Consider the following 12,335-nt stretch of genomic DNA (forward strand, 5'->3'; position numbering starts at 1 on the left):
GAAGGGACGGGAAGGGACGGGAAGGGAAGGGAAGGGGGAGGGGCGGGTGGCGGGGATGGGGCGGGTGGGAGGGAGGGAGGGCGGGAGGGAGGGTGGGAAGGAGGGAGGGCGGGCGGGCGGGCGAGGGGGGGGGGGGGGGGGGGGGGGGGGTGGTGGGTGTACTTGCTCTATTAACTCTAACGAGCTCGCATTAACATCCGTCCTCCACTCTCTCCCTCCCTCCCTCCCGCCCGCCCTCCCTCCGCCCCGCCCATCCTCCCTCCCTCCCGCCCCCTCCCCCTCCCCTCCCCCCCTCCCGGTCCCATCCCTTCCCTTCCCCCTCCCCGCCCACCTCTCCCCCTTCCCTGCCCCTCCCCCTCCCCTCCTCTGAGGAGAGGAGAGGTCCTCTCCCACGACCCACCCCGCCTCCTCCTCGTCCACCTGGTCCTCCTCCTCGTCCAGCTCGTCCTCCTCCTCGTCCACCTCCGACCACCTCGGGTGATACCTGGAAGAGTAATGAATATTTTTAGTATAGGAACACATCAGAAATATTGTGTAAGGATTAATGTAACTAATCAATTAATTGATAATATAATAAATTGTACAAGATTATTCATAGCTACTGAATATGTGCTTGCACGAAAAATGAATTGAAATAATTTATTGTAAAGGTGACAATTTTGTAATATTTCAGATGAAATATAATTACAATTGCCATCAAATATTATAAAAGTGTTTTACTCACCCAGCAACCTTATCCTGGAAGTCGAGAAATTTTATTAGCGGACTGACAGCTACCGAATTTGGGGTTGCGCGAAAAAGGAATTGAAATAATTTATTGTAAACATGAACCAGGAACCACGGAGCGCTTATCCAGGAAGTCGAGAAATTTTATTAGCGGACTGACAGCTACCGAATTTGGGGTTGCGCGAAAAACGAATTGAAATAATTTATTGTAAACATGAACCAGGAACCACGGAGCGCTTATCCTGGAAGTCGAGAAATTTTATTAGCGGACTGACAGCTACCGAATTTGGGGTTGCGCGAAAAACGAATTGAAATAATTTATTGTAAACATGAACCAGGAACCACGGAGCGCTTATCCTGGAAGTCGAGAAATTTTATTAGCGGACTGACAGCTACCGAATTTGGGGTTGCGCGAAAAACGAATTGAAATAATTTATTGTCAACATGAACCAGGAACCACGGAGCGCTTATCCAGATAGTCGAGAAATTTTATTAGCGGACTGACAGCTACCGAATTTGGGGTTGCGCGAAAAAGGAATTGAAATAATTTATTGTAAACATGAACCAGGAACCACGGAGCGCTTATCCAGGAAGTCGAGAAATTTTATTAGCGGACTGACAGCTACCGAATTTGGGGTTGCGCGAAAAACGAATTGAAATAATTTATTGTAAACATGAACCAGGAACCACGGAGCGCTTATCCTGGAAGTCGAGAAATTTTATTAGCGGACTGACAGCTACCGAATTTGGGGTTGCGCGAAAAACGAATTGAAATAATTTATTGTAAACATGAACCAGGAACCACGGAGCGCTTATCCTGGAAGTCGAGAAATTTTATTAGCGGACTGACAGCTACCGAATTTGGGGTTGCGCGAAAAACGAATTGAAATAATTTATTGTAAACATGAACCAGGAACCACGGAGCGCTTATCCTGGAAGTCGAGAAATTTTATTAGCGGACTGACAGCTACCGAATTTGGGGTTGCGCGAAAAACGAATTGAAATAATTTATTGTCAACATGAACCAGGAACCACGGAGCGCTTATCCAGATAGTCGAGAAATTTTATTAGCGGACTGACAGCTACCGAATTTGGGGTTGCGCGAAAAAGGAATTGAAATAATTTATTGTAAACATGAACCAGGAACCACGGAGCGCTTATCCAGGAAGTCGAGAAATTTTATTAGCGGACTGACAGCTACCGAATTTGGGGTTGCGCGAAAAACGAATTGAAATAATTTATTGTAAACATGAACCAGGAACCACGGAGCGCTTATCCTGGAAGTCGAGAAATTTTATTAGCGGACTGACAGCTACCGAATTTGGGGTTGCGCGAAAAACGAATTGAAATAATTTATTGTAAACGTGAACCAGGAACCACGGAGCGCTTATCCTGGAAGTCGAGAAATTTTATTAGCGGACTGACAGCTACCGAATTTGGGGTTGCACGAAAAACGAATTGAAATAATTTATTGTAAACGTGAACCAGGAACCACGGAGCGCTTATCCTGGAAGTCGACTTTCACCGCGTAGCGGACCCGAAGCGCGGGATCGGGAGGTTGAGAACCCGGTACTCGAAATACGTAGCGGACCCGAAGCGCGGGATCCGGGAGGCTGAGAACCCGGTACTCGAAATTTGCGGAGCGCGACTCTCAACCGTCCGCTCTACTGCGCGGTTGTTACCAGACTGAGGAACTCGGCTAGCCGATTTTAGATTGGTGACGTCACTTTCCGAACATCCGAAAATTCAAACTTTGGTTTCGAACTGTAATACTAGGTATGATGATGTATAATGTATGATGTATGATGTATGATGTATGATGATATGATATGATGTATAATGCTTTTAGTTTTCACGTTTCATACAAGAAATACACACTTCATCTCTCCTGCCGATTCCAGACTCAAGCGGCCAGGCCCTTCGATGGTCAGCCGTTGATTGAGGATATATTCTTCAGTGAACGGGTCGGCTAATAACGCTGCCGTTCTGCGACAGTTGGATGATGAAAAATTTCGCTTGTATCTTTCAAATGTGTGTTAAAATAAACTCGAAATGTCAAGAAGCGTCGTTCTTTCTCTCCCTATTACCTTTCTAGGTCTTTAAATCACTACGCAGCGTTAAATACCGTCTCATATACGAAGCATCCGTTTCATCTCGTTCAAAATTAACGCATCCGTGATGTATTACAGTTACTCTGAATTTTTTTCCATCCGAATACTTTTCGAAAAACAATTCTGCTCCTCCACCCATTCGATTCTATGCCTATGAAAATTCAAGATCGAGAGAGCAAATGAAAAGTTGTTGGAATAATTATGAATACTAATGTTATGGAATACATCGAGCGCGCGTCGAATAGAATCCCATTTCGAAATGAATAATTCTTCTCTTTTCATATCATAATTAATCTGGTAATATAGGTAAATAGGATGGTTGGAGGTGTTCGGAAATGGTAGGACATTCCAAAAGTTAAAGTCGACGATGATCCGGTGCATCAATTTTATCGTATATTTGATAAATTATTCCTAAATACATTGAAACATATGTATTTGTAATGAAATATCATCCAATGGGCTGTGTAAACTATAAACTATAATTTCTATCAAATAGCTGCTTTTATGTCAACAGAGCTTTGAGACTCAGTTAAGTTGGATCTCGATTTTTGCCATCGTATGTAGGACATTGGGTTACAAGAACAAATGCGAATTACGAAGAACTCCGTATTAGAGATAAGGATATTTTAGTTCAAGTATACCTATACACAGAACTCCGTATGTGAATATACTAAAACCTCTGTGTTTATTGTAAAAATCTAGTTTTAAATATGTGTACATATGTATATACACATGCATAAGTATACATATACATATATACACATACATGTACATAAATAATTGCCAAGAAATTAGAAACACTCACAACTTGTCGCAAATAGAGTAAAACGTAAGGTCAATAATATACAAATTACACAAGCGCAACGTAAAACGTGGCAAGGGTAATCCTAGTGCAGTGATTGTATAAACTGAAGAAGTATACATTTACATATACATGATATAAATTAATAGTCCAGAAAAGAGTATTTAGAGAGCTTATCTAATTCCGATCTTGTCACAATAGATCATTAACATAATCAATATACGGTTAAAGCTGTATTAGCTACATTCACTATTAGAGATAATATTATTTCTCCATTTTTACAGTTATTTAATTTCTTGTACAACAATTTTTCAAATTTCACCGCAAAATGCCCAACGAGTTCTCGTTGTGCAAACACGAGTCAAATTACCTTACAGATGGCATTACATTGATTTTTGCCTTCTCGCGTCGAGTTATAAATACAGAGAAATCTCAATGAGAGCTCATTTCTATGAGATTTATTGTAGTGTTATATTCGTAGCTGTACCTGTTATTCTATATTATATACTGTCCTAAATTTTAAACACACGGCACAACAATGGCTGAAAGCACAATGGCAAGAAGAGAGGAGCAATTTGCATCTTAATCAATCTTTTCTTCTTTATACGTAGCACAGCGATGTCACGTCGGAGGATATGTACTAGTGGATCACTAGGTAGGGCACAGAACTGAAACATAATTATGTTAAAAATCTTCAACATCTCTTACAGAAAGTAGGTACGTTGCCAGATCTCATATATCAACAATGAATATTCGTAGAGGCTATATTCATAAATACTTACAAAAGTAAGCTAATATTTTACCCGCAATTGCTTATTACTGATAACTTGATATGATAATATCCCCTTCCCACCCCTCCCCTCCCCACACACGACCCACCCCGCCATACCTACTTCTGCTCCTACTCCTACTCCTACTACGACGACTACTCCTATTCCTACTCCGACTACTCCTACTCCTAATCCCACTCCAACTCCTACTATTCCTACTTCTACTCATATTCCTACTCCGAGTCCTATTCCTACCACTACTCCTACTTCTACTCCTATTTCTACATCTTCCCCTGATCCTACTCCTGATGCTGATTCTACTTCATCAAATATTGTAAAAATGTTAAACTCACCGAGCACGAATCCTCGCCCTCCATCTCGTCCAGCTCGACCACCTCCAACCACCGCCAACCACCCCCGACGACCACTGCTAACCACCTCGGGTCATAACTGGAATAGTAACAAATATTTTCAATACAAGAACACATCAAAAGTATTATGTAAGGATTAATATAATTGAATAATCTATTAATACGTAATAAATTTCATGAGCTACTAAATATGTGCTTGCACAAAAAATGAATTGAAATAATTTATTGTAAACATGACAAGTTTGAAATATTTTAGATGAAATATAATTACAATTGCCATCAAATATTATAAAAATGTTTTACTCACCGAGCACAAATCCTCGTCTTCCTCGTCCTCCTCCTCGTCCACCTCCGACCACCTCTAACGACCACCGATAACCACCTTGGGTTGTACCTTCAATAGTAATAAATATTTTCAGTATATGAACACATCAAAAATATTGTGTAAGGATTAATGTAATTAATGAACTCATCAATTATATAATAAATTTTATTAGCGCATTCAAAGCTACTGAATATGTGCTTCGGGAAAAATAAATTGAAATAATTCATTATGTACATGACAAGTTTGAAATATTTTAGATGAAATATAATTACAATTGCCATCAGATATTATAAAAATGTTTTACTCACCGAGCACAAATCCTCGTTCTCCTCCCCCACCTTGTTCTCCACGTCTTCCTCGTCCTCCTTTTTGTCCACCTCAGACCACCTCCAACACCCTCCGATAACGACCTCGGGTTATACATGGAATAGTAATAAATATTTTCAGTATTTTAACACATCAAAAATATTGTGTAACGAATAATATCATTTTTCTATGGACAGATTTTACCAAGAAGATTATGAGAAAATTAGAAAAAATTATAGAAATTTTACTAGCACGATGATAGCTACTGAATTACGACTTGGGCGAAATATGAATTGAAATAATTTATTGTAAACATAACAAGTTCAAAAATTTTGGATAGAATAAAATCCCAATTGCCATTGAATAGTAGAAAAATGTTATACTCACCGTGCAGAAATCCTCGTTCTCTTCGTCCACCTTGTTCTCCTCGTCTTCCTTGTCCTCCGAGAGTCGAGTTTCATCAGGTAGCAGACCTGGAGCGCTGGAACCATGGAGCGCTTTTCCTGAAATTCAAGCTTCACCAGGTAGCGGACCTGGAGCGTAGAAACTACGGAGCACTTGTCCCTGAAGTCGAGTTGCACCAGGTAGTGGACCTTGGACGCAGAAACTACGGAGCGCTTGTTCTGGAAGTCGAGTTTCACCAGGTAGTGGACCTGGAGCGCAGAAAGTACGCAGCGCTTGGTCAAAAGTCACCAGGTTAAGGACCTGGACAGCCAGAACTACGGAAAATCAGTCCTGCAGATCAAAAGTCACCAGGTCAAGGACCTGGACAGCCAGAACTATGAAGCGTTTGTTCTGGAAGTCGATTTTCACCAGGTAGCGAACCTGGAGCGCAGAAACCACGGAGCGCTTGTTCTGGAAGTCGAGTTTCACCAGGTAGCGGACCTGGAGCGCAGAAACTACGGGGCGCTTGTCCTGGAAGTCGAGTTGCACCAGGAAACGGACCCGGAGCGCAGGATCCAGGAGGTAGAGTACCCGGAACTCGAAATTTGCGGAGCGCGATTCTCATACGTCCGCTCTACTGCGTGGTTGTTTCCAGACTGAGGAATTCGGCCAATTGATTTTCGTCTATATAGATCAAAAAAGAAAAAATTTTGGGTGACGTCACTTTCTGAACATCCGAACATTCAAAATTTGGTTTCGAACTTTAATACTATGTATGATGTATGATGACTTTAGTCTTTACATTTCAGACAAGAAATACGCACTTTATCATTCCTGCCGATTCCAGACTCAAGCGGCTAGGCCCTTCGGTTGTCAGCCGTTGACTCAAGATATTCTTCAGTTAACGGGTTAGCTAATAACGCTGCCGTTCTGCGACAGTTGGATGATAACAATTTTTGCTCGTACCTTTTAAATGTGTGTTAAAATAAACTCGAAGTTTCAAGAAGCTTCGTTTTTTCTGTCCCTGTCAAAAAAAAATCGCCAACAGTCACCCTTTTAGGCCTTCAAATCAGAACACTGCGTTAAGTGCTGTCTCATAAATACGGAGCATCCCATTTCATCTCGATCAAAATTAGGTCATCCGTGATGTATTACAGTTACTCCGAATTTTTTTCCATACGAACACTTTCCGAAAAACAATTCTGCTTCTCTACCCAACGTAGATAGATACTTCACTTGCGACTAGCTAAAATAGCGTGTGGATTCTATGCCTTCGAAAATTCAACATCCAGAGAGCAAATGAAAAGTTGTAATAATTATGAATATTAATGTTATGGAATACATCGAGCACGTGTCGAATAGAATCCCATTTCGAAATGAATAATTCTTCTATTTTCATATTATTTCTGTATGATTGTAGATAATCTATTTTGTCTCTTTGAAAGTTATAAAATGTATAGTATGCATCACGTATTAATGGTAAATGAATCATATATATTAATATCGTACATGGACCGCATATACATATATACTTTTTGGTCTCTGCATCATTAATAAATCTGATCTATTATTATTTATGATCTATGTATACATTCTTCTCTCTGGTACCTATACTTTAATTAAATCACTGTTTTGCTACGAATTATGGAAGAAATTTATTCTCATTATTAATTTCTTGTATCGCCGATAAGTCGGTAAGTACAGACAGGCCAAGTACTTGCTTGCGCCTACCATTGTGAAGACTGTGTTACTCGGAAGGTGAATGCAGCCAGCATCATGTCGAAATCGGTAACTCTGATGTTCTGCAATAAGCTCTCAACTCTACCGTTGGAACATCTCACGGGGGCGCAAGCGCACGACGATTTTCGGTTGTTACAGCAAAACTCACTAGGACAACCATTGCAGGGTCACTGTCTTTTACATTCTTCAGTCAACGGAAAACATTTACTCGCCCGATAAAAAGGGTACCTTCCGATAGTGCTAGCTAATGGAGGATGAATACTAGAGGATTGTAGTCACGGTCGTCACGGTAGTCACAGATTGAAGTATTGAGGTTATGAAACCCTAGCATTCCTTCCATTCAGTCTTGAATTTGCAGAAATACCGATAGTCTGAATATATTGACGAGTTGTTCTAATTTATGAACCAATAAATCAATCTTTCGTAACAAATATCAACATGTTATACTCGAAGGTAATTTCACAACTCTTATTCTCAACATTAGACACAATTACTGAGTTAACACTATATGAAATGAAACCTTTTCATTTACAGACGGCATTAGTTTTCTGTAATGTATTACCAAAACTGGGACTTGAAACAACTAGCGGAATACTTGGCAGAGCTCTGTCAACACAATCTCAGCAGTCAATTGAAACGGTGATCACGAATCACGTATTGTAATCATTTATTCTTAGCCTCCATTTCGATCTCATATTTTGAGAATTTATTGACAATGCAAATTTAGTTTCAAACCAGCGTGCACTAGCGCTGAGAAATGTTTCAAGACCTATTGAAAGTAACAAAATAAGTCGAGAATTCTATGAGTCTGAAGTTACTAACGTTATTATATTGACACATGTTTATTAGGAAAATCATTATTTCGCAACTTAAGAATTATTCGAAATCCAGTAATCCATGGCAAAGCATTACGATCTTGGGAAAACTTGACTCCATTTCAATCATTCTAGAATTGCAAAATATTGCTCTTTTCCCCTACATTGTTTTGGACATGTCAACATTACCACTGTCAACTTTTTAATTTTCCAGGCTATACCAGACAAACTGTACAAGCAAATTCAGTTAGAGGTTCGGGGGAATGATCCAGCCGTTTTAAAGAGTTATGCACACTTCACAGTATCGGCTGCGGAAAAGCTTGGTGCAACGATCGGTAGAAAGTAAATTGATTTGATCAAGATGAGCCCCAACTTTTCAAGTCATTGTAGTTATGATAAAAACTTTTTACTTTTCTAGCTTCGCTCCGCGCAAGCCAGAACACAAACGTTACACGCTATTGAAGTGTGTACACATTTTCAAGAAACATCGTGTTCAATACGAAATCAGAACTTACTACAGATTTATTGATCTTCATCGCCTCACCGGATCCACTGCTGATACGATACTCGAATACATACAGAGGAACTTACCTGAAGGAGTTGCTATGAAAGTCACAAAGGTCACAAGTCAATCATTCCTACATCTTACAAAATATTCAGAACAAATACTATTACAAATATCAGAATACATCATTTTTACATGCTTTTCTGCAGGTTGAAATGCTGCCTCTACTAGAATCTATCAGAGTACCACCAAATTCAGCATCAACTACTAGTACGAACTAATTTCTTTTTGAAAACAATATTATAGTCTTATATTTAGATTTTTAATAAACCAAGTATTTCAAAAATTCTGTTTACTGTCATCATCGCTTTTCGCAAGCGATTATCCTACAGGCTTAACTGCTGGTATATGTCCAAAATTAAGGATAGAAATCAGAATCTAGTTATTTCACAGATCAACTACAAGCAAATGTACTTTCGAACTTGTAAATTTTTACTTCCTCAAATTGTTTAAAATCGTTATAACATGCGTTCAGGAATTATGAAAGTTGCTAATCATCTCACAAGAATGATATACGAGCATTGAAAAGTGTTCGTCATTGTGCGATTCTACCGACATAATTATAGCGATGTCTAATATCTTATTCCAAGTATATGAATTCTTAGATGTATTATATGATTTATTCATACAGATACTCATACAGCCAATAAGCAGTCTACGCACGCATACTTGAACGATTGTATTGGAAGTTATTCGGCGTTAATCCTCGATTCAACGCAATAAGCAATGATTATAATAACCGCCTAATTACATCATTTCCATACACATTTACATTACATATATGACGATCAATCACTATCCCATGAAAAATAAAAGTAACGCTTAATATTTAGCGACCAATCTTGCGAAACTGCCAATGACCATCATTGAGACTTGATTACGGTTATTATTTCGCTACTGTGCATGTCGATCTCGTCCTTTTTTAACGGCGTATCCTCGAGTTGGGGTAGCTGAGGCTTAGCCCTGAAAATTACAGGTGCGTTCTTCCTGAATGCGTTCACCCTTATCGTCCTCAACGGGGAGTCAGAGATCGTTGCATCCTTGTGGTTTGCCGGCTGATCTGCATTCGATTTCTTGAGTTCGTGGTAATTAGGGATGGTGTTCAACTTGATTATTTGGATGTTGTTAACGCGATCATCGTCTTTATGATCCAGATGCACATTATTTGATCGCGTACGAGAGCCGATCGCGGAACGAATATCGGTTAAAGTTGGAAGACCGACTCCAGGCGTGATATGAATGATGTTATTGTTTACGCTGTTTCTTTGCAATTGAGCTGTGGCAGTACAACTCCAAAGAACGAATTCTCCGGCTAAAAATAAATAGTATATAATATAGTATGTATGTAATGTAATATATAATAAATAATATAGATGTATGTACATTAAACCTCAAGGGTAGCAAACACGGGTCGGTGAAGTTTTACTTATTTGAGACATCTAAAGATAATTAAGGATTTTTTTTCAACGTTTCTCATCTGTCATGACGCTGGATCAATTATTCACCAGTAAATTTAATTCGACATACTCATAAAAAATGCTCCTACTTGTTGCATAAAACACGATCCAAACTCGATAATTCAGGGGATGAAAGAAACTACTAAATAAACTTAAATAATTTCTTTTTCCTGTTTCTTTTTTTTTTACATATTATGTATATACTGCGACATTTGAAAACTATGCATACCGAATTCTAGATCTAATTTCTCCTTTATGCCTGCTTTTTTCATTGAATTATTAGAAAATTCACTTTGTCAACGTGAATTGGATTTATGAAAATAAAAATGGACCGGATTAATTCAAGGAAACGTTGACACGTAGCAAGAAAAATTTGCAGCACATTCACATATGTCTAAAATTTAGTCTTCTCCCCAAGCAGCTTCATTTCTTCTACTGTTAGTGTGAAAATTTCAAAGTCAACTTGACTAGCGTTCCATGTTAGTCCCAAAAACTATATTATTTTATTCAACACGCAGCTCTATCACATTTCAGAAATCAAAAACTCCACAACTCTAATTGCTTACCCGAATTCTCCGAAGACTTTGGAAACCGCGTAGATTGCGGATTGCGTGGCCTGGCAAATCCAGAATTGCATACCAGGATAACACCGATAACAGGAATAATCCTTGAGGACACCATAATTTATCCGGATATTTTTTACCGCAGGATAGAGGTATGTTAGCAAAATAATTTACCCTTCCAGGTATAATGTCACAAGTAGAGCACTTTGATCGTTGCGCGATAATGACTAAATAATTATTTACTGCGAATCATAGAATCTAGAATCGCGGCGAGGTAAGACTAAATAAGTCCGAAAGGCCAGAGTTCTCGGACGATACAGCACCTGTTGTCTGTCAGTGTAAAATTTATAATTGATCGAGCAGGACCTCTTGCCAGCACACAAACGCAAGGTAGAAAGGCCCGAGATGTGTTACAGACGCGCAAAGACCGCCCACTGCAAAATGCGATGTCGCCGTTACACGCGTAAAGATTTGAATACCTGCAGACTCTTCGGTGCTATCCTAATAATGGAATGAGAGATTGCACGCGATTCTTTTTTCCACGGTTCAATTTATTATTTTCTTCTTTATGTCTCCTTTTGTTTTAACTAGGAGAGTAAAGTATGAGGTGCTCTGTCGTTCTCCCGACGCAGTTCGCCTCGATCTAAAAAATATTATTACACCAATTTTGATTCGGCCGTACGAAATAAAAACCAGAAGATATCTCGAAAAAATATGAAGGCGTTTTAGATCGAAGGTTGCGTCTTCGTTACACAGATCCAGTTTTCAAGTGCTTTCGGTAGTCTTGCGTAATTTCGCACTGATGTAGGTATATTTCCAGATGTATCCGTAATGTGTGGTACAAGAGATATAATGGTGATTGAGCAAGAAGGTGTACGAAGAAAAAACGTTAACTATATGACCCTGAAAAAGATCTGGATCCTATTAGAAACATAGTATACAATTAACGTGTGCCGCGAAGAAGGGCTTCGGGTACATAATATCCGGATTAGGAATCGCTTCGTCAGAAGGCCGGTTCGTTTAGTCATTAATATAAGCCGGCAGCACAAGACTGGTAAATGAAGTAAAAAAACTAGCGCGTATTAAGAAATTGCGGTTAAAATGAATATATCGTCGTTTTTACCAGATTCACGATCGGACCTATATTGCTAATAATTTCCGCAACATTTATTGTACAGATACTCGAGTAAGACTATAGGTACAATAATTGAGTGCCCGCGGCTAACCGTGACCCTAGAATCTGTCGTGTTCAAGGTCCCCTCTATTCTAGGAACAGGTACCTGGGTATTGATAATCATAATCAAATTTTGCATGCGAGCTCTCTTGCACATGTTGACGAGCCAAGCAAACATTAGCGTTTTTGATTAGGATGATCGTTAAACCCGCGTGAGCATTAATGC

The 12,335-nt window shown here is 39.4% G+C and overlaps 2 protein-coding genes across 2 annotated transcripts; one reads left to right on the top strand and one right to left on the bottom strand.

Annotated features, from left to right (window-relative positions):
- Window positions 1-7,777: 7,777 nt before the first annotated feature.
- Window positions 7,778-9,719, top strand: LOC124302445 (28S ribosomal protein S10, mitochondrial). The gene is made up of 5 exons (XM_046758640.1): window positions 7,778-7,988; window positions 8,070-8,174; window positions 8,565-8,692; window positions 8,769-8,970; window positions 9,065-9,719. The coding sequence occupies exons 1-5, from the start codon at window positions 7,974-7,976 to the stop codon at window positions 9,134-9,136; spliced, it is 522 nt and encodes a 173-aa protein (XP_046614596.1). The 5' UTR covers window positions 7,778-7,973; the 3' UTR covers window positions 9,137-9,719.
- On the bottom strand, window positions 8,837-11,793 carry LOC124302444 (uncharacterized). The gene is made up of 2 exons (XM_046758639.1): window positions 10,939-11,793; window positions 8,837-10,227 (listed from the first exon to the last, which is right to left on the bottom strand). The coding sequence occupies exons 1-2, from the start codon at window positions 11,051-11,053 to the stop codon at window positions 9,779-9,781; spliced, it is 564 nt and encodes a 187-aa protein (XP_046614595.1). The 5' UTR covers window positions 11,054-11,793; the 3' UTR covers window positions 8,837-9,778.
- Between the last annotated feature and the right edge of the window lie 542 nt (window positions 11,794-12,335).

This window comes from Neodiprion virginianus, chromosome 4 (genome assembly GCF_021901495.1).
Source record: "Neodiprion virginianus isolate iyNeoVirg1 chromosome 4, iyNeoVirg1.1, whole genome shotgun sequence".
Lineage (NCBI taxonomy): Eukaryota > Metazoa > Arthropoda > Insecta > Hymenoptera > Diprionidae > Neodiprion > Neodiprion virginianus.

Bases quoted from the DNA above. Each gene is read 5' to 3' on its own strand.
- LOC124302444 (XM_046758639.1), bottom strand. From the start codon at position 11,053: ATGGTGTCCTCAAGGATTATTCCTGTTATCGGTGTTATCCTGGTATGC. The intron at 10,228-10,938 runs GTAAGCAATTAG...ATTTATTTTTAG, and splicing joins AAAGTCTTCGGAGAATTCGG to CCGGAGAATTCGTTCTTTGG.
- LOC124302445 (XM_046758640.1), top strand. The intron at 8,175-8,564 runs GTGATCACGAAT...TTAATTTTCCAG, and splicing joins CTCAGCAGTCAATTGAAACG to GCTATACCAGACAAACTGTA. The intron at 8,693-8,768 runs GTAAATTGATTT...TTACTTTTCTAG, and splicing joins GGTGCAACGATCGGTAGAAA to CTTCGCTCCGCGCAAGCCAG.